The sequence below is a fragment of the Falco naumanni genome, chromosome 4 (assembly GCF_017639655.2).
Source record: "Falco naumanni isolate bFalNau1 chromosome 4, bFalNau1.pat, whole genome shotgun sequence".
Taxonomy (NCBI): Eukaryota; Metazoa; Chordata; class Aves; order Falconiformes; family Falconidae; genus Falco; species Falco naumanni.
This window is the reverse complement of record NC_054057.1, coordinates 64,148,036-64,168,310: the sequence shown is the minus strand read 5'-3', so window position 1 is coordinate 64,168,310 and position 20,275 is coordinate 64,148,036. Positions and strand designations below refer to the sequence as shown.

The following is a 20,275-nucleotide window of genomic DNA, read 5'->3' as shown; positions in this document are numbered from 1 at the left end:
TATCATCCTGTTTGTGGTCTTACTCGCTACAGAGAACAGCAGCAGGGCTTTACCTTTGGAGGAGGAAAAAAACCCCAAAACCAACCCACCTTGTTTCTCCTGTTTTGGGATAAGCCGGTATTAATTACATACTGGGGGTAGATTATTGGTCTCCTGTACACATTGCTGCAACAGCAGCAGTATACATAAAAGCTGGTCTCCACCCCACAGTGAAACTTTAAGATTTGAAGTACAAAGGACTTGAACTAGCATCAAACTTTTTTCATGTATGTAACAAACTCACTGGGGCTTTTAACTTTACATGGCTTGTGAGTTGATGAATCAGTTTTCTAAAATACTAGCTGTAGTTTGAGGCTTAATCTCTCATCAGGGGGCAGCATATGCCAGTCTCCTGGTGCGTGCCATGAAGTGAAAAGGTGGGTAATGCCACAGCTGTGCCAGTAACACCAGTGCCAGCACTGACTGGAGCTTGTCTGTGTTACAAGCCTGTAAGAGCAATACAATTCAAATAACTTTAAACAGAACTAAGTCTTTAAATACTCCATTTAATCAGACTAAGCATAATTTTATCTAAATATATTCTCTCCAATAGGAGTTACAGTGCACACAAAAGCAGAAGGAAAAGCTGAGTTCTAAGCCCAGCCCAATATCCCAGCTCAATCAATTGCTAATCCAGCCTAGTACTAGCACCCACTGTCCCTCCTCCAGGGGAGGAGAGTGGTGCTTCATCACCATCTTTGAAACACTTCAAGCAGTCACTGCTCAAACTTGGTTTTTAAAGCTATGCAGAGCTGTCCTGCAACTGTCTTACCAGGCAAGACTGCTTTAGTGTTTGGCTGCTGGAGTTGTGGAGGTGACCACGAGGTTGGTGTCACGTGGCAGAATCTAGACTCCCACTGCAGAGCTAAAACAAAGTCAGTTCTGAGGTCACGTAGCTGGAAGCCCCAACAGTCTGTATGGGAAAATGAAGGAACAGTCTAAAACCACCAGCACTGCACCCACTGCCCTTTATTTCATGACAGTGTCTGGACTCTGGAGAGAATTTCTGGTTTCAGGGAGTTTGCTGGCTGCTCCTCTCCTGATGCTTCGATGTCTGCCATGACTGCTGCATCCCAGGCGAGAGTCAGGAGGGCTGAGGGCACCTGGGACAGAAGAGGCAGAGTTACTAAGCTATAGCGATGTTATGCTTTGATGTTGTAACACTCTGTGTACGTTCACAGACTGGGAAGAACTTCAAGAGTACTTCAGCTGAAAAGAACGAGTGGATTTCTGCAAGAAGCCCCTGTTAGGGGATGCTGCCTTGGGCTTCCTGGTGATAGCCCTGTGCTAGAGCCACACTTGCCTCCCAGTTGCTTTCTTCCCTCTTTTCCCAGCGTGAATGCTAAGCCTCTGACAGAGCTGCTGGCAACTACTGCAGCCTGCATTTGCTACAGGAGGTTGGTCCTTGCTGTTCCTTCCAGTCAGACCTCCTAGCCTTGAGCCAGGAGCCTTCAAGCAGTTACTTGTTTGTGCTTAAAAAGAAGGGGCCAAAGCACAACTTGAGGCAGTGAAAGGACACGAACTCCTCTAAGTTATGAGCTGCAGCTGAATTCTTGACAACTTGAAGATGCCTGTGGAAGTAGCAGCTATGTGGTTTTTGGCATTTCGTTTGGTTTGGTGGTTTTTACTCACCAGCCCACATTCATTGAAGGCCAAGTTCTCATCAGTCAGTTTGAGGCCTCCAGGTCCCAAGAGCTCAAAGGGCAGCCAGTCATCTCTGAGTGCTTCTCTCACAAAGTTGTAGAGCGCAGATAGTGACTCTCGTGCATAAAAAGTCCCTGCCATGAAAAAACAAGGTGAGATATTAAGAGAGAGTCTGGCATTTACCAAATCTAACCTTTTGTGGTAGGTTTCATGGGGCTCACGTACTGATACTAACTTTATGAACTACTTCAGTGACACAGAAACAGCCTGATTCAACTGAAGTATAAAAGCAGAATCCCCAAAGAAAAATATTAATTCAATTGTTGCAAGCCCCTGCCAGACTGTAACAAAGAGTTGGGAAAGCCAGAAATGAATTCCAGAGTTCTACTGCAAAATGTGAAGAGGATTTATACTGTTGTACAGCCTGACACCACGCAGGCAGCCTCATGCTGGTTGCTGTAACAAACTGATCTAATGAGTCCAGCTTGCTTGCAGTAGCCTGGGAAGAGCACGCTTTAATTAACAGCGCCTTGAGATTCTTCCCTCTCCACTCAACCCTGCATACAGTCCCAACCCTGTGCAGGTAAGGCAGGTGGAGGGCTCAGAGATGGGAAGAGTTATTAGAGAAATGTTACCCCACTCTGTTTTTTTGGAGCTTTATTCTACCAGCTGTGTTCAGCACACCTCAAGCCTGCTTATGATTCAAGCTCTTGCAATACAAGTATTCTCAGAAGCTTTTGGAGGTGTACAAAGAAAGGGTGAGAAGTCTTTTTTTTACCTTGGAGGATGTATCCATCGGGAAACCGGACTCGTACCAGGGTGTAGTTGTACTTCCGCATTTCCCTTTGTTCTTCTTTCTCTCGCATGGCTCTTGTCCTCAGCATCGAAGCCTTCTCCACCGCTTCTGTCCTTTAGAGAGAAAGCAGTTTTTCGCATGAAGGAGAGGTACAAGACTCCAGGCTGGTATTGTGTACCCCAGGGCAGCTGGGGCCCTCCATCTCAGCCTACTCACCGGAGCCGCTGCTCTCGTTTGATCTCTTCTGCAGTGAGGTTGTAAAAGTCATTTGGTAGCTCAAACCGAGCAGCTTCAGGTGATGGTTTAAATACACAGAGCTGGCGATCCAGCTGTGCTCTCACAGGCTCAGAGCTTAAAAGCTGCTCTTTGTAATCCTTGAGGTCTTCCAGCTTGGTCAGCATTTCTTCCTTCAGTACATAGTACTCCTCTGTGGTCTCTACAACCAAAAGGACAGCGTGTGAGTCTCTTGTTCTGTACATGACTAACATATGAAAAAGAAGGGCAAGGATCTCCAGAAAATGTAATGCCTTGGTGAGTGGCTGTTTCTGTTACAGCCTGGGAGTAACAGCCTTTGTTACAGCTGTGGAGTGCTCTCCAGCCTCCCCTGGGATGTCCTACCCCACCACCACCCGACTCCTGACTTCAGTTTAATACACTTTGATTTCTTGCCTTGTCCTGGAACAGGCAGTGTTTTTGTCTCAAACCCGACAGCCTGGAAAAATCTGTGTATCCCTTCCAGACAGCTTATCCTTTCCTGGAAGAAAAGGAAAGAATTTAGATGTAGTCTGCTGCAGGCAAGGACTTTCCTAGGCAGAGCACCTGCAGGAGTCTTGACGTCACCTGAAACACTTTGTTCTGCAGCTTGATTTTTCGGTACTTCTCCTCCTCTGGGTGGAGACAGATATTATCCAAGTACCTGCAGAAAGAGGAACACACTGCATGGATCAAAGCAGGATGTGCTACCCCAAGATGTAGGAGACTGAGAGGCCTCACAGTATTTCTCACAGAGAAAAGAGCTGAAAAACTGAGGAAAGTACAATAATACATGGGTGTCTCGTGCCCAAGCCAGACAGAAGATGGGGGTGGCTGATCTCAACCTGCAGCTCCCAAACCTCTTGGACTCGTGGACTAACTCTTTAATAAAAAGACCTCTGAGATGCTGATCTTATTTCCACTGACACTTAAGATAGTTCAGATGTTCAGCTTTGGTTTTCTTCAGGCTTTGCCTGGAGCACAGCAAGAAAATCCACCCACCTGTCAGCCTTGCAGGGACAGGACAAGCTACCTGCGCCCTTGGTCCTGCTTACCTGGCCATGGTCTCCACACCCACTCGTACTTTCTCCCGGTCCTTATTGAAGGTGTGAATCTCCATGACTGAGGCAGCCACCGGGTCTACGGAGAAATACTGGGGGAGAAGGAGAGAAGCTGGTTGCGGGCGAGCTGATGCTGCTCTGCACAAAGTGCTGTGTGGGTCTGTTGTGGTTTAACCCTAACCAGCAGCTCAGCACAACGTTTGTTCCCCTCGCAGTGGGATGGGGGAGAGAATTGAAAGGGTAAAAGAGGAAAAAGCCCCCATGGGTTGGGCTAAAAACAATTTAATAGGTAAAGCAGAAGTTCTGCACGCAAGCAAAGGAATTTATTCGGTACTTCCCAGTATAGCTATTCCCAGTGTGTAATTAACATTTTTTCATCACCAGTCTGAGCTGGCATGAAGAAAATTAACTCTGTCTCAGCTAAAACCAGTACAGGGCTAGTTCCCAGTCCCAGCAAGCCGAAGGGAGGGTGCTGAGACAGGTATTTGTATGGCTGCAGTGGAACAGAGCTGCCTGTCGGGAGATGGTGGGGACTTTACAGGGAGAAGGTGGAGGGCTGGAGAGGTCCAGCTCACGGGGACCTGTGCCACAAAACAAGTTGAAACAGGAAGGAAAGCTCTGCAGCCAGTGGCCGTGGTGCTTACCGACTGGATGGCTTCTCTGAGGTGCTTTTCCTTCTTGTCTTTCTTTACAACTGCACCGGTCAACGGGCAAATAAAATAAACCCCTGAAACAGAGGGGGCAGATGCCCCTTCCCTGGCTGGGGAGGCGAGGTCCTACAGGAGACAAAAGCAGGCACCAAAACCTGAACACAGGAGGGTTTCTGGGTGGGGGGTGGTGTTTTTAAATACAGGACAGGGACGGCAGCCCAAAGGGTGCTGGTCAGGGAGCAGCAGCAGCACCTCCCGTACCTTTTCCTCTGCGGAGACCCCTTTCTCGCTGGCGGCTGCCTCGGCCATGAGCTCTTTTCTCACTACAAGAGACAAATGCAGGTTATGCTGCGGCAGTCCAGCAGATTTCAGAGGGCTCCGGCACAGGCAGCGCTGCCCGGGGGAGCAAATGCCCACCCGGGTGCTCTGTCCCTGGCCTGAGAGCCCTCGGGTGAGTGACCACCATTTCCATGGTGCTGAAGCCCGCTGTGCCCCAAAACGCCCTGTGAGCTGCACCCCAGCAGCTCCCAACCCGGGACCTGCCTCGGGGCTCCGCTCGGAGGTGCCACCACCCCCGCCTGCCCCCACGGCGGCCGCCCCGTCCCCACCCGTGACCTGCAGCAGCCCCTACCCTGGCTCCTGATGGCCTCCTGGGAGGAGGGCGCCTTGGTCTTGGGCCTCTGCTCCAGCCGGGCCAACGCCGCCGCCGCCGCCATCTGCGCTTCATCCGTGGGTCCCTGACGAGGCTTCGGGGCCACCTCGGCTCTCGGCTTCTCCTTGGGGGCCCTGGGCGGGACGAAGCAGCGGGGCTCGGGGGGAGACGGGCTCCGTGCCCCCGCCAACCGAGCCGGCCTGGGCCACGGCCACGGCCCGGCACCGCCGCCCCCAGGAACCGGCCGCCCCGCTGCCCGGTGCGCGCGCTGGCCCCCGCGGGGCGGGTGGCTCGGCCACCGCGGTGAGCGCGGGGCCCGTGGCGCTACCAGCCCAGCACCCCCGGGGACCGGCGGCACTGCGGGCCATGGACACCGGGAGTGAAGCGGAGGGGACCGGCTCTCACCCGGCCAGCCCCGCTCGCCGCCGGCTGCGCCCCGGCCCGGCCCGGCCCGCCCCACCATGGCGCCCACCCCCCCGCCGCCCGTTACCGGAGGATTCCCCCACGCCGTACCGGGCCGGCTCCGACAGCTTCTGTCCGGGCCCTGCGGTCTTGAACTTCAGATCGGCCTTGATCTCCTGGAAGAACTTCCGCATAGCGGCGGGACCGGGACGGGGACCGGGACCGGGACGGGGACCGGGACCGCCGCGCCCCGCCCGCGCTTCCGCCCCGCCCACGGCCCGCCACCGGAAGCGGCTCTAGTGCCACTCTAGGCTCCTGCCACTCTATTGTCTCCGCGGTCCTCCGGGCCTGAAGGGAAGGAGTGGGCTGTGTGTGAGGCTGGGCCCGGGACTCCCACGGACCCCCCCAAGGACCCTCAGGGCCCCCAGGCCTGCACCCACAGGCCCCCAGAGACCCCTGGACCTGCACCCACAGCCCTCAGGCTCCCCCAGGCCTGCACCCACGGACACCAGAGACACGCAGGCTTGTACCCACAGCCCTCAGGCTCCTCCAGGCCTGCACCCACCACCTCTACTCTACAGCCTCAGCACCCTCAGTGCCCTCAGGAGGAACCACCAGCCCCAGCGTGACCAGTCCAGCCTGAAACAGGCTGCCTGCAGCACCGGAGCAGATCTGGGGTGCAAACTGGGATGAGGGAGGCTAAAACACCAGAAGATTCCCTGTGAGCTTTGCTTGGGCTCCACAACCCAGGCCTCTTACACCAGCCAGCCCCCCAGAACGGGCAGGGGTCTCACTGCCCACCCTGCCACCCTGCAGAACAGGTTTGAGATCAGCCAACGGGCTCAAAATCTGAGGACAAATGCACACCCCTGCGCATCAGGCAGTTTCATGAGGTTTATTTCCATGGCATGACTCCTCGTGGGGCCACAGGACAGTCACTGCTGAGGAAGAGGCCGCCTCGTCCCTGCCTCGGGGTGAGCGCGCAGTCGGTGGGATCAGGCAGACACCCACCCGTGCAGGCAGCAGCTGTGGAAGCAGCACCCTGGCATCGCACCTTCCATGGCACCAGCTCGGCTGACAGCCAGCACTCGCACTGGGACCGACACCTGAACCGCTGCAGCAGCACCGACAGCCAGAAACACACGGACAGAAGCCAGGCCCACGCCTGCATGGCCAGCAGGCGCTCATGCACCGAGCCATGGCCCCACCAGCCACGAGGACCCCAGTGCCTATGGCACAGGAGATGCTGTGGTGAGCACAAGATCCCCCATTGTCCCAGCACCACTCGCAGGCTCTGCACCACCAGCAAGCAATGCACAGCCTGGGATATAGCACAGCCCAGCAGGAGGGAGTGCTTGCTTACAGGGTGACATGGAGAAACACAGACATTCCCCAACACCCCTTACTTCACAAATTCTTTTCCGCAAAGCCCAGAGGAGTTTCCCTTCGTTGTGCACATCCCCCTCGTGCTGCAGCCCACACACCAGACACTGTGGTTCATCCTTCCTTGCCTCCTTGCAGGGCCACAATCATCCTGTAAATAATTTCTCCCCCGAGCAGTTTGTGTTTTATAACTGCCTGGCTCTTGCCGGGGTGCTGGGTGCTCTGGCTGCCACCAAACCGCACGAAGCCACCTCAATGTCAGGCGAGGCCAGCAGCGAGCCCAGCACAGGCAGTGAACCATCTGCATTGCCGTGACCTTGCAGAGAAACCACATCGGGTTAAAAACAGGTTTAAAAACTGATGTGGCTTCCAGGTGGACGCCTCACACCGTTTTGCTCCGGCTTAGCTGGACTGAGATGAAGTTTTCGAACCAGAGGCAGGTAAAGCAGGTCTAACCCACCCCCCACCTCGCCCCCAGCGGCTCTTGCAGGTGGGTTCCTCCTGTCCCGAGGACAATTCCCCCCAACCCACCCCAGCCGGGGCTCAGTCCGCCCAGGACGGGACGACACCCCGTGCGCTGGGGCTGAGAGCTGCGGGGCTTCAGCCAAGGTGGGGGCTGAGGTGGTGGCGCTGGATGGGGCAGGAGTGGTGCAAACCCCCCAGAGCCCCCCGGGTGCCCCCCTGCCCCAGGCCCTGCCCCGTCGTCCCCAGCCCTACAGCCCTAACCAGCTCCTCCGCCCGGCCCAGTCCCCGCCCTCTCCCTATGGCCCCCACCCTACGGCGCGGACCCATACCCTCTGGCCGTGACCCCCTCCCCACTGCCCTGGCCCCCCAGCCCCGGCCCCCTCTGGCCACGCCCCTCAGCACCCCCCACTTCGGCGCCTCTTGCTGGTGGACCCAATCCCGTTATCCCGCCGTGCCCTCGCCTCGCTCCCATTGGGCAAGACGACAGAGCGACGTTGCGGAGAGCCAACAGAAGGCGGCGTCGCGGGCGGGGGCGGGACATCCTGCGGGCCGGGCCGTCCCCGCCCCGCTGCCCGGTGCTGCCCGCGGCCTGGGCCTCCGCCGCCGCCGCCCCGCCCCGCGGCCGCCATGCCGCACAGCTTCAAGCCCGGAGACCTCGTCTTCGCCAAGATGAAGGGGTACCCGCACTGGCCGGCCCGGGTGAGACCGCGGGACCGCACCGGCGTCGGGGCGCACCGGAACGGGGCGGGGGGGGGGGGCCGGGCCGGGCATCCCGCAGCGGGATGGAGATACCGTCCCGCGGGGGTGCCGGTACCGGGATGGGGACACGGACCGTTTCCTGTCCCGAGGTGGGGGCCTGTCCCGGGATGGAGATGCCATAGCGGTACCCGTACCGGCATGGGGACTCGATAACGGGTGTCCCGTACAGGGATAGGGGACCCAGTGCCGGCACCTGTCCCGGGATGGGGACCCGGTACCGGCATGAGGGACTCGTACCAGCACCCACACTAGGATGGAGATGCCATAACGGCACCCATTCTGGTATGGGGACCCGGTACTGGCATGGGGTGTCCTGTCCCAGGATGGGGGACCTGAGACGGGCACCTGTCCTGGCATAGGGGACCCAGTACTGGCATGAAGGACTTGTACCAGTATCCATACTGGGATGAAGATGCCATAATGGCACCCATTCTGGGATGGGGACCTGGTACTGGCATGGGGTGCCCTGTGCTGGGATGGGGGGCCTGGTACTGGCATGGAGTGTTCCATCCTGGGATGGGTACCCAGTACCGGCGTCTGTCCCAGGAGGGGGACCCAGTACCAGCATGGGGTGTCCTGTCCCGGGATGAGGACCTGGTACCAGCATGAGAGACTTGTACCAGCACCCGTACTGGGATGGGGACCCAGTACCAGCACCTGTCTCAGGATGGGAGACCCAGTACAAGCATGAGAGACTTGTACCAATACCCATACTGGGATGGAGATGCCATAATGACACCCATTCTGGGATGGGGAGCCAGAACCGGCATGGGGTGCCCTGCCCCAAGATGGGGGACCCAGTACCAGCACCTGTCCTGGGATGGGAGACCCGGTACCGGCATGAAGGACTTGTATCAGTATCCATACTGGAATGGAGATGCCATAACGGCACCCATTCTGGGATGGGGACCCGATACTGGGATGGGAGACCCATACTGGTATCTATTCTGGGAAGTGGACCTGGTACCAGCATGAGGGACCTGTACCAGCACCCATACTGGGGTTGGACATCCTGTACCAGGCTGGGAGGCCCTGTACTGGAATGGGGGACCCCATGTTGGCACCTGTACTGGGATGGGATGAGGGCTCAGTACTGGCACAGAGATCCCGTATGGGCACCCATGCTGGGATGGGGTTCTGCACTGGGATGGGGGGTGCCACACCAGCACCTGTACTGGAACTGGAGTTTGATCCCCAGAGGGGGGTGACATGTTGGCACCTGTACCAGGATGGAGAAACGCAGACAGGGATGGAGGTCCAGGACCGGAATGGGGGTCCCATACTGGCACCCATACTGAGGGAAGGGTCTCCCAGTGGTGCCTGTACCTGGCAAGGTATGGGGAGACCTGGGGGACCCCTCACCAGGAGGGTGGTTGAGAACCCCATGCAGGAGGACCCAGGACCCCTCTCCTGCCCTGATGGAACCCTGAGCCCTTCCTTTTCACCTGCACCCAGGGGAGACCCTGACCCCCTTGGGGTATGTGCATGGGGCCTCAGCCCTGTATCACCCACCAGGACCCCTGGCCTGTGGACCCTCTCTCCTGCCACGGTGACCCCTAACACCCCTGCTGTACCACAGGACCCTGGTGCTTGAGGCACCCTGAGCCCATGGGGATGTCCCTCACAGCCCACCCCTGCCCCAGCATCCCAGAGGAGTCCTGCCCTTCATCATCCATCCTCATCCTCCCACTGCCCAGCAGAGCCCTGCCCCTCCAGACCCCCCTTCCCAGCTCCCTGCCTGGACATCACCCACCCTGTGTCCCCCACTGAGGGGGGACAGAGCTGAGGTCTGGGGCTCTGTCCCTTGTTGGGGATGGGGGGTGACACATGCTGGGGACAGCGGATGTGATGCATGTCGGGGGCTGCTGCTGAATGCTTGCCAGGTGCGGGGTCGGGGGGGTGCTGGTGCAGTTTCGGGGGTGCAGATGGAGCGTGCATGGTGTGGGATGGCTGGTCCCACCGCCCGGGTGACAGCGTTGTGCCGTGGTGGTGCTTGGAGGAGACCGGAGGAGCGGGCAGAGCGGGGGCCAGTGGAGGATGCGCTCACCGGGGCAGTGCGAGGCGGCATGGGGTAATCGGACGGGGGTCCGCGGTGGTCCCCGGTGGCAGTGGAGGGCGAGGCAGTTCGTCCGCTGAAGGTGTCTGATGGGAAGAGACTGGCAGGTGGAAACTGTGGGATCGGGGCCGGCAGGTACCGGGTAGGCTCAGGGTGCTGGAGACGACGATGCTTGGCTGCACCACGCCGTGAGTTCTAGGATGCCGTCCCCGCGCTGTCATGGCTGACCTGGCGCCGAGAGGACTCGGTCCTTCCAGGAGAGCCCTCGCGCTGCCGGCATCTGCAGCCCCTCCTGCTTTAGCTCGCTTGCTCATTTGGGGAAGGCTCCCCCCTGCCCCGAAGACCTCCCCAGCACGCGGGGCAGCCCCTGCGCTCCCCAAGGCTCCCACCTGCGGCTCTGCCCGCAGCCCAGACCACCTGGAGCAGACAGACGGGCGCTGGAGCCGGCGCGTGGGAAGAAGACAGGGTGGCCCGCGCGTCCCGCTGGCAGCGGGGCTTTTCCTGCGGCCGGTCTCCAGCCAGGAAGGACCCTCAGGCCACCCCGTTGGAGCAATCGCCCCCCACCCCAGGCTGGAGGGGGCTTCCCTCGGGCATCCCCCCCCGAGGCAGCTCGTGCGATGGATCTCTGGGGAGTAGCACAAGGCCCGCGTTTCCCCGGGCGTTGAGCCCGGTGGTGGAGAGATGACCTCGCGCCGAGCTCTAGCCATAGAGCATCCGTACCGGATCCCTTCTGTTACTCTTCTAGAGATCCTGCCGGGCCCTGACGCCACAGTGGGACCCTTGTGCATAGCAAGGTCCCCGTCCGGGTGCTTTCTTGCCATGCTTGCCTCCAAGTGGGTGCGGGTGCCGGAGGCCGACGCTGCTAGCCGGGGCTGATGTGCCTCACAGAGGACGTGCTCAAGCCGCTCTCTGACCACCTCCTGCTTTGGGTTTCCTTTCAGATTGATGACATCGCGGACGGCGCTGTGAAACCCCCACCGAACAAGTACCCCATCTTCTTCTTCGGCACCCACGAGACGTAAGCGCTGCCTCGCTCCCCTCTCTGGGCTTTGTCCCACTGCCTGTGCTCCGGGCTCACCTCTGCTTTGTTTCTCTCCAGCGCCTTCTTGGGCCCTAAAGATCTCTTCCTTTATGAAAAATATAAAGACAAATATGGGAAACCAAACAAGAGAAAAGGCTTCAACGAGGGATTGTGGGAAATCCAGAACAACCCTCACGCCAGTTACAGTGCCCCTCCGGTGAGTGTGGCCTTGCGTGGCGGGGGGGCAGCGAGGACGTGGGCTGCCGGCGCCTCCATCTCTCCTTTCCTCCGAGTCGCTCTCCTCCTTTTTCTGCTTCTCATTGCTACGGTGCCTATGCACTTCCAGCTCGCAAATCGGCTTTCTCGGGGTTGAAGTAGTTTCCCTTCCCTGCCCTCTCCCTTCCTGAGGGAGTCAGCTCTCCTCCTTCTCTGGAGGAAGATGCCTTTGCCCCATCTTTGAGGTGGAACCGGGGATGTGCTTTGTGCTGCTTGCCCAAAACCATGGAGGATTTCATTGTCAGAGAGAGAACTTGAGGCTTGCTTGTCCCTGGCTCCCGGACATGCGCGCGGACTGTTGGGCAGTCCCCCTCTTCATCGGTTTCTGAGGTCATGAGCCAAAAGCCACTGGGCTGCTCCTTCAGCGGGCTTCGGAGCTGGCCGGGAGCTGGCTCTTTGCTGTCGATTGCTTGCGTGGGCATTTTGTAACCATAATTGTGTGATACAATTTATTGTATAGCGATCTTCAAAGAAGGCGTCCAAAGCAGCTTCATAGGCAGTTGGTCTGAAGAGGCAGAGGAAGGTTTTTAAGGTGAGCTACAAGGACAAGGTGGCCTAGAGGTAGGCAGGCTCAGGGAACGAGCCCCCTCGGCTGTGCTGCTGCCAGTGCAGGAGAGAGGATGTGGTTTGAGTAGCTGCGGGAGATGGTCGGACCTGAGACTGCAGATGTAGGGCGAGGTGAGCCCATGGAGATGCTTGAGAACCTGGAGAACAACTTCAGCTCGTTGGGTGGGAGGTTGGTGGTGGTGAGGGAGGCAGCACCCACTTTGTCCAGGGACTCCACCGTCAACTCCCAGCAGGGGTAGGAAACCTGTTGGTGAGGGACCTGCTGTGACTGAGGGACCGAGGTGACACTAGCCACCCCAGCAAGGCTGAGGGTTCACCAACGTCAACTGCGTCTTGTGGCCAAAATTCCTGGAGGAGCAGAAGAAGAGATTGAAGCAGAGGTCTGTCTTGTTTATGAAACCTAAATAAAGTGAGGTGCCAGGAACAGTCAAGGACAAGGAGAGGCTTTCCAGCACTGGAAGAATCCTGGCTCTAGGGAATGCCGGTCCTGCCGTGCGCAAAGAGAGTGAAACAGCCCAGAAGATGGGAGCTCGGTTGCCTTCCCCTTGCGTGCCATGTCCTTGCATGGGGAACCTCCTGATGGACTGGTGAGAAGCCAGGAGACCTTCCCTGTGTGGGAGTGAGGGAACAGGACATGGGAGATCCCAACTGGAAAGAGTGGTGGCCACCACGCTGGACTCCTCGTGTGGACCTTTCCCATGGGGAAGGTGTGCAACATGCTGTGGGGTGAAGCCATCTGAGAAGGAAGAGGCCTGACCTGAGCTGAGGGCAGGCGGCCAGCACGCCGGGGGAGAGGCTGCACCGAGCCACCCAGCCCCACTTGTCTGGCGCCGTCAGGGCAGAGGAGGGCTGGGGTCTGCTCTCCCAGGGGGCTGTCAGGTCTGGGCTTTTCCAGGGGTCTTTGGCAGAACATGAGGATGGGGGGAAGAGGGGAGCGAGGTGGCAGCAGTGGGTGAAAGCCGAGCCGGGGGATCCAGAGGGAAGGTGTCGCTGGTGGTCTCGGGGTGGTGTGTGAGGGGCCTTGGGAAGGGGGTGCAGGGGAATTAGAAGGGGGTCGACTGAGCGTTCTCGTTGAAGGGCTGCTCACGTTGTGCGGAGCCATGCGGCAGGGTTCTGTGCTGGGAGGGAAGGCTGCTCCACGCTCCTCTGCGCACACCCCTCTGCTCAGCGCTGCCATCCATTGCTTGTCACCCTTTTGTGCCCCTTCTCTTGTCCCCTGCAATGTGCCACAGGCCCCTCGGGGCGATAACATGGCTCTTGTCCCCACTGTCTTTAGCCTGCGAGCTCCTCTGACAGTGACGTTCCCGAGAATGACCCGATGGGGGGAAGCGATGCAGGTGATGATGAGGAAGATGCTGCCATGGCTGCAGTCGCTACGGAGAAAATGGAAAGTGATGAGGACTCAGATCGAGGCAGCGACCACAGCGGGCTCAAGCGAAAATCGCTGGCTATGAAAGTGAGTGTGGGCTGAGGTGGTTCCATGCCGTGAGGATGGGAGGGCGTCCTGGGCAGGAGGACACGGCCGTTGGGGGTCCACCACTGAGCTTTCATCCACCATGCAGCATGTCAAACCCACTGAGGCAGGAGGGGGTGGAGAAACCAACTCCCTCTGGATCCAACGGTGGGAAATGGGGTTCAGCATGTGGCTGGGGGTCTTGCAGCTGTCTGTGAGGTGGTGGGATGTCCGAGTCCTGGTGCAGGTTGCAGCCCGGAGGAGAGGCTAGAGCTGCAGGTCTCTTCTCAGTGCACGTGGCTGCTCCTGCAGGGCCAGTTGAGAAGAGCTGGGCAAAGCCCCTTCCCGCAAGCGCTGGCTTTCTGTTCTGGGTGGAGGGGGTGTGGGCTTCTCTCACATTGTCACTTCTCACATATCAGATGCCGATGGCAAAACGGCCTCGGAAATCCTCCAGTGACCTGGATCAGGGCAGCCCCTCCCTGACGGAAGAGGAGAACTCGGAAACATCTTCTGAGTCGGAAAAAAACAGTGACCAGGTGAGAGGGTTTTGCAATATGCTTGCAGGGAGGCTGGCAGGGTGGTGGGGAAAGGGCTAGAGGAAAAGCATCACCATCTGAGGGGGGCATTGGCTTGAGGGAACCTGACTGGCTTCTGAAACCATCAAGAGACTTCTTGTTCCCCACTTCTTCATATTGTGTTTTCCTCCAGGACTTCACTCCTGAAAAGAAGCCAGTGGCCAGGGCTCCGCGGAGGATGCCAGCAGGGGGGAGGAAGAAGAAGGTAAAAGACACCTCATCTGCAGTGCTGCATGAGGGAGGCTGGAGAGGAGTCTGGGGTCTGTACTGCTGGGAACAGGGGGTGGCAGGGCTCTGCTGTGGCCCGGATGTAGGTTCAGCACCGGGAGGGACCTTGCTGATGCCTCAGTGACCTGGGTGGGCTCTCTGCCACTGTGGTTTGGGGCACGCTACTGAGCTGCTGCCACCCCCCCAGTCCAGCCCTGCTCTGTGCCTGCAGAAAGTGGAGTCTGGCTCTGACTCAGACTCCAAAGTGGACTCAGATTCGGAAATGGGAAACGCAACTGTGGACATGACCAAGTCGGACTCCAATTCCAATTCAGACTCGGATATGTCTGTGAAGAAGGCTCCACGGGGCAGGAAGCCAGGTAACGCCAAGGAAGCTGCTTCTACCACTGGTGGCTTCCTCAGGGGACTGGAGAGCATGTGAGGCTGGGGGCTTCTGAGGTGCTAGGGTCTCCTTCTGTTGTGGACACATCCCAACCCATATCTGAGCAGCCCTCTGCCCCCTGATTTGGGGCTGTTTTAACAGAGGGACAACCAGGGCTCCTGCTGAACATCTCCCCGTTGTCTTGCAGCTGAGAAACCCCCGCCCAAGCCCCGTGGCAGGAAGCCGAAGCCCGAGCGTGTCCCCACCAGCTCCAGCAGTGACAGGTGAATCAGCTGGGACACTGTCACCCTCGGGGCTGGGCTGGAGGGTCACCCACTGCCCCTGCGCAAGGGGTCCAAGACTGCTCTGTCCTTCACAGTGATAGCGATAGCGACGTGGACCGCATCAGTGAGTGGAAGAGGCGGGATGAAGAGCGGCGGCGGGAGCTGGAGGAGAAGAGGAAGAGGGAGCAGGAGGAAGAGATCCGTCGGCTCCGGGAGCAGGAGAAGGAGGAGAAAGAGAAGAGGAAGGAGAAAGTGGAGAAGGGTGAGGAGGTACACTCAGACTCGGACAGCAGCGCAGAGGATGAAGTAGCCAAAAAGGGCCGGAAAGGCCGGGCCAAGGCCCCGTCCTCCTCAGACTCTGAACTGGAGCTGGAGAAAGAGGTGAGTGTGGAGCCATGGGGAGCTGGGGACAGCCAGCCAGCCAGCCCATCATCTTCCTGTCGGGTGGCCAGAGACCTCCAGGAGCAGCAGGGACCTGCTGTCTTGGTCTTGTGTTACCTGGGGTTGCTCACACAGCACCGGGAAGGGTTGTGTCTGTAGGCACATCCACACCTTGCAAATGGGAGCTCTTCCTCTGTCCCAGGATGCCCCATCCCGATGTGGCTCTTGCAGCTCTGTGGTGCTGTCCCTCCCACCACTGTCACTGGGTTTGCTCTGCTGTCCTCCCCAGAGCCTGGGGGACTGGCAGCCAGACTTGGCTGAAGCACAGGGAGGGCTTGCAGAGGACTCTTAGGTGCCACACTGCCCGTGGTCAGAGGCAGGTCTCACTTCTAGCCTGGCGAGTCCCTCCCTGTGGAGGGGGCCCGGGAAAGCAGCACGAAGATGTTGAGGTCTGGAAGGGATGTGTGGGTCTGCTGGTTGGGTCCTGCAGGCTGGGTGGGCCACTGGAGGTACCAGGGTATTTACTTCGGAAGCAGCACGCTGCTGCGCTGCAGCCCGAGTCCTTTTTGTCCCATGCCAGGGATGCCCCTGCAGCCAAACCCACTGACGGCACTGGTGTGACCGCTTGCATTACTGGAGCGTGCCCAGCCGTGGCTGTGGCACTGTCTCCCTCCTGCAGCTGGGAGGGCTCTGCCGCTCTCACTCGCATTGTTCTCTCCTCCAAGGTAAAGAAGCCGGCGAAGAAGCAGCCCTCAGAGTTGTCAAGGAAACCAAATCAGAAGGAGAAGAAGGGCCGAGCAGAGGAGAAACCACGGAACAAGTCAGCATCTCCCCTCCCCGCATTGGTGCTTTCTTCCTCTGGGGACAGGGCCGTTCCTCTGCTGCTGCCCAGCCGCCCCCGGCTGACACCCCAGGGTGGGATGGGGCTCCCACGGATCTGCCCCCGAGCCAACAGCACCCATGGAGAGGCCAGGCTCTTACCTCTCCTCCTGTCTCCTAGAGCTGAAGGGGCAGGAGGAGGTGCTGGGGGGCACCAGGCTGAGCTCCCCTGGTGTTCTGTGTCTCACAGGGGAAGATGTCTGGGGTATCGCTTTGGGGCTTTGCCTTTCTGCAATCCTGGGAAGCTGGGGTGTGGGGGAGCTGCTGTCTCAGGGCTCCTGTCTGCCTGTGAGCTGGGAGATGTGTGAAGGCGTGGGTGGAGCGTGGCAGGGCTCTGCTGCCTGGCTCGCACTAGCGGGCAGGCTGGGGGGGTGCACTGGCATGTGCCATCACCCTTCTTGTTAGCCCAGCCGGAACAATCTTAACCTCTCTCCTTGTCCTCCTGCAGACCTTTGAAGGTGGAACGAGGCCGGAAGAAGTCTGACCTGATCCCTGAAAGGAGGATGGAGAAGAAAAAGGGTGAGAGTGCTGTTGCTTGCCATCACAGAGGGGAAGAGAGGGAGAGAAGGGAGCCAGGCTTGGTTGCCCCATCCCAGGGAAAGGGAGGAATCTTTCCCACAGGGATTGGTGGTGTGCTGGGACCCTTCCCAGCACCACTGTGATTCCCACATCATGTTGGAAAGTATTTACAGGGTGTGCAGAGTCAGTGAACTTCCCGAATACTCATCCCCTCCCGATCTTGGCACACCCCAACCCATCCTCTTCAGAGAGGCCCCTGGGGCTGTGATTGACCTTGGAGATGCAGGAGGAAACCAAACCCTTTGCTGGGGGAGAGGTCCCAAGCTCCAGGCAGGGCCGTGCTCTCTGCCGGTGGCCTGATGCCTCGGCCTGTCTCTCTTGCTGCTCCAGAGCCCACAGTCGAAGAGAAACTCCAGAAACTTCACAGTGAAATCAAGTTTGCCCTGAAAGTGGATAACCCGGTGAGTGCCCGAGAGCGTTGGCCTGGCCTGGGAGGTCCCTGCTCGTTGTGTCCTTGCCCACCACATGAGCCTTGCCCATCTGCGATACCTGGGGGTGCTGAGCCTCCTCTTGCCTTTCTGGCTGCTGGGTGGCATTAGGGGACTGTGCTCCACACAGCGCTGCCCCAGGTGCCCACAGGGAGACTTCCAGGCAGCTTCTGATCTTGGTGCTGTCCTTGCAGGACATCAAGCGTTGTCTGAATGCACTAGAGGAGCTGGGCACACTCCAGGTCACCTCTCACATCCTCCAGAAGCACACCGATGTGGTGGCTACGCTGAAAAAGGTAGGGCAGAGGGCTGAGTCCCTGCCTGGAGGGGGCGAGGAGCCTGCTTGGGCCACCTCAGCTCTCAGGGCATCCCTCCTCTCTTTCTGGTGCAGATCCGTCGCTATAAAGCAAACAAGGACGTGATGGAGAAAGCTGCTGAAGTCTACACCCGGTTGAAGTCGCGTGTCCTGGGACCAAAGATGGAGGCGATCCAGAAAGCCAACAAAGCCGGGCCTGAGAAGGACAAAGGGGAGGCGGAGAAGGGCCAGGAGAAGCTGTCGGGAGGGGAGACGCGGAGTGAGAAGGGGGAAGAAGAGACAAATGCTGGTAATGCTCCCTGCACATCTCGGGGTGGTTCCTTGCTCTGTCTGCGCGCACAGTGATCCTGGGGCCCTTCTCAGGGCACATCCCATCCCGCTGGGGACCGGGGACACAACCAGGGGTGGCTCTTGGCCTCGGTGGTGGAGGGGATCAGCAGCCACAGATGGCACGGCTGGTCCCTTGTTTGCTGGGGTGCCAGGAGTGAGAAAGCACTGTGTACTGGACACTTGCGGCAGTGAGAGCAGAGGGCAAACCTCGCCGCCCACACCCTGGCTGTGGTGCCTCTGGCTGATCTTTGGCTCAGGATGGCTCCTGGCTGCCAGTCCAAGGCACAGGGGAGAGGGAGGAATGCGGAGACATCCTTGGACACTGGCTCAGGCTCTTGCGCAGGCAGCTGGTGACTGGGATCTTCCACCCTCGTAGCCAGGTCCCTGCTTGGGGATGTACTGGTGGTGCTGCAAGAGCTTTCCCGGAGGAGCTGATGGGGAAAATCCACTGTGATGCCTGCCTCTGGGCATGGGGGATGGAGTCTTTGGGGCCCTTCTCGTAGCTGTCGGGGGTCAGGCCAGACCTGGAGTCCCCTCGGTCTCGGCTGGATGTCCCTTGCTTGAATGGGGACAACCTGTGGCTGTGGGTCCTTGGCTTGCCCAGCCCCTTGTGGGTTGGGATGAGGCCCACCGTGGGGACCTGGCTGGCTGAGCCTCCCTCTTCCCTTTAGACTTGTCAGGTCCTGTGAATGGTGAATCCCTGTCCCAAAAAGCAGAGGGCACAGAGGAGAAGGACAAAAGCCAAGGGCCAGGAGCTGGAGAGATGGAGGCGTCCGCCGAGGAGACCCACAACAAGTGAGCGTGAGGGGCAGAGCTGGGGGCCAAGGAGCTTCCCTCCATCTGCTACATGTCCACACTGGGCCCTCGCATGGATGCTGTGGGGGGCTTGTGGGCTGTGTTGGGCTTTTCCCAGCTTGGGAAGGCACTGGGGCTGTGGGAGACGGGCTGCCGCAGGCAGGGGAAGGCAGACAGGTAGGAGAGCGTCCGGCTGAGATGTTTACTCTCCCACAGCAGTGTGCAGGACTATCCCAAGGTCGAGCGAGCCGGGCCGGAGCGGGAGAGGGCTCACGGGGAGTCAGAGGCTGTGGATGACGTGGAGGAGAGCTGAGGAAGCAGCTCCCACCCAGAGGAGGAGGAGGTGGAGGGGCTGCAAAGGGAGACCAGCCTCTGCCTCGTCCCCTGCTTGAGTTACTTCACGAAGTCACGCAGTAGCTGATGTCCTAGGTCTTGTCCTGTGCCCCCAGCCCCGCAAGAGCACCGGCCGCAGGGGGGCTGTGCTGGTTGTCTGTATTTGTTCCCTCTTTTTTTTTTTTTTTTTGTTTTTTCGTTTGTTTGTTTGTTTTTTGTTTTGTTTTTCCTTCCTACTTAATTTCTTGTGATTTCAACCGACATGAAATGAATATAAAGGGTTTTTTAATGAAAAATACAAGGAGCCCTAGTGTCTGTTTCTTGAGGCATCGCTGACTGTGACGAGGGGAGTGCAGGGAGCATCCCCCTGCCCGGGGCCAGAACTGGAAAATGCCCCACGGGTCCCTTCCCTCTGGCCCTGACCCCCCCTACAAGCCAGGACCAGGCACCCATGGGTGCCCCTGGTCCTGCCAGGCCCCAGCGAGGGGAGCAGGACAGCCAAACTGGGCTGCTGCTTGCTTTGATTTTCCAGCGCCTGTGCTGGGCTCTGCCTCAGCCACCGGGGCTTCTCCCTGCTGCTCCAAGCCCCGTTCCCCACCATCATCTCCCCTCCAGCTGGAGGCGGCTGCTGAGGCCAGGTCCCTCTGCCCTGGGGAGGCAGCAGGGCTGGGCACCAGCTTTTGTGTTAAAAACAGAGTAAAAAGTGTGTATTCTCGCCTAATTCTGCCAGGCAGGGACTGAACCGTGGCAGCCACTTGCCTTGTGCTGGGCAGCGTCTTTGCCTGTTCGTCTGTCTGCTCTTTTACAAAGATCTGAAGCTTTTGTACATGTAAAATAAAGATGTTCCCAGCTCAACCAGCTGCTGCGTCCTTGAGTCCTGTTTGTGTGGTGGCAGAGGGAGGATGCCCCCCCGACCCCCCCCTTTGAGACTGCTGTTGCTGTAACTCTGCCCTGGAGAAGAGGGTTTTTTTGTTTGTTTCCAGGGCTGATTTCATGCTCCAGCCCTCTGTAAACAAAACCCAAATAAAACCCAAAAAAAGCCCAGCGTGCCTCTTGCCCAACTGCTGGGAAGCAGGAGGCAGGGGGAGAGCTGTGGTGAGGTGGGGGCACGCTCAGCCCCCTCCTGGGGCTGGGGAGACATGGGGGCACCCAGGCCCCTGACGCTGGGGAAGGTGGATGGGGACACAGAGACATGTCGCCGTTCCCCAGGGGAGGCTGGTTAAGCCCTGCGCTGCCCCAGCAAGGGGCTTGTGTGAGCCGTCACCCTGGGTCTGGGGGTGTTAAAGGCAGCTACAAGGTCTGTCCCACCC

The 20,275-nt window shown here is 58.8% G+C and overlaps 2 protein-coding genes across 8 annotated transcripts; one reads left to right on the top strand and one right to left on the bottom strand.

Annotated features, from left to right (window-relative positions):
• Nucleotides 1-525: 525 nt before the first annotated feature.
• UBXN6 (UBX domain protein 6) lies at nt 526-5,773 on the bottom strand. The gene is made up of 11 exons (XM_040590964.1): nt 5,608-5,773; nt 5,074-5,228; nt 4,704-4,765; nt 4,437-4,568; nt 3,787-3,884; nt 3,320-3,395; nt 3,149-3,233; nt 2,696-2,915; nt 2,462-2,592; nt 1,672-1,817; nt 526-1,142 (listed from the first exon to the last, which is right to left on the bottom strand). The coding sequence occupies exons 1-11, from the start codon at nt 5,688-5,690 to the stop codon at nt 1,014-1,016; spliced, it is 1,317 nt and encodes a 438-aa protein (XP_040446898.1). The 5' UTR covers nt 5,691-5,773; the 3' UTR covers nt 526-1,013.
• Nucleotides 5,774-7,890: 2,117 nt separating this feature from the next.
• On the top strand, nt 7,891-19,823 carry HDGFL2 (HDGF like 2). 7 transcript variants are annotated; one of them, XM_040592522.1, is made up of 16 exons: nt 7,891-8,043; nt 11,101-11,177; nt 11,259-11,397; nt 13,300-13,479; nt 13,896-14,012; nt 14,185-14,256; nt 14,467-14,638; nt 14,849-14,924; nt 15,020-15,305; nt 16,031-16,125; nt 16,633-16,703; nt 17,094-17,164; nt 17,386-17,487; nt 17,583-17,796; nt 18,509-18,632; nt 18,852-19,823. In XM_040592522.1, exons 1-16 carry the CDS (start codon nt 7,972-7,974, stop codon nt 18,943-18,945), a joined length of 1,962 nt encoding a protein of 653 aa, XP_040448456.1. In that variant the 5' UTR covers nt 7,891-7,971; the 3' UTR covers nt 18,946-19,823. The 7 variants fall into 7 exon arrangements, with proteins under 7 accessions (XP_040448456.1, XP_040448458.1, XP_040448455.1 ...); XM_040592524.1 differs by having other exon boundaries at nt 7,892-8,043; nt 14,491-14,638; XM_040592521.1 differs by having other exon boundaries at nt 7,892-8,043; nt 18,849-19,823.
• The last annotated feature ends 452 nt before the right edge of the window (nt 19,824-20,275 follow it).

Bases quoted from the DNA above. Each gene is read 5' to 3' on its own strand.
- HDGFL2 (XM_040592521.1), top strand. From the start codon at position 7,972: ATGCCGCACAGCTTCAAGCCCGGAGACCTCGTCTTCGCCAAGATGAAG. The intron at 8,044-11,100 runs GTGAGACCGCGG...GTTTCCTTTCAG, and splicing joins ACCCGCACTGGCCGGCCCGG to ATTGATGACATCGCGGACGG. The intron at 16,126-16,632 runs GTCAGCATCTCC...GTCCTCCTGCAG, and splicing joins GAGGAGAAACCACGGAACAA to ACCTTTGAAGGTGGAACGAG.
- UBXN6 (XM_040590964.1), bottom strand. From the start codon at position 5,690: ATGCGGAAGTTCTTCCAGGAGATCAAGGCCGATCTGAAGTTCAAGACC. The intron at 1,818-2,461 runs GTAAAAAAAAGA...TTTTCATGGCAG, and splicing joins CGATGGATACATCCTCCAAG to GGACTTTTTATGCACGAGAG. The intron at 1,143-1,671 runs GTGAGTAAAAAC...CTTCTGTCCCAG, and splicing joins CCTTCAATGAATGTGGGCTG to GTGCCCTCAGCCCTCCTGAC.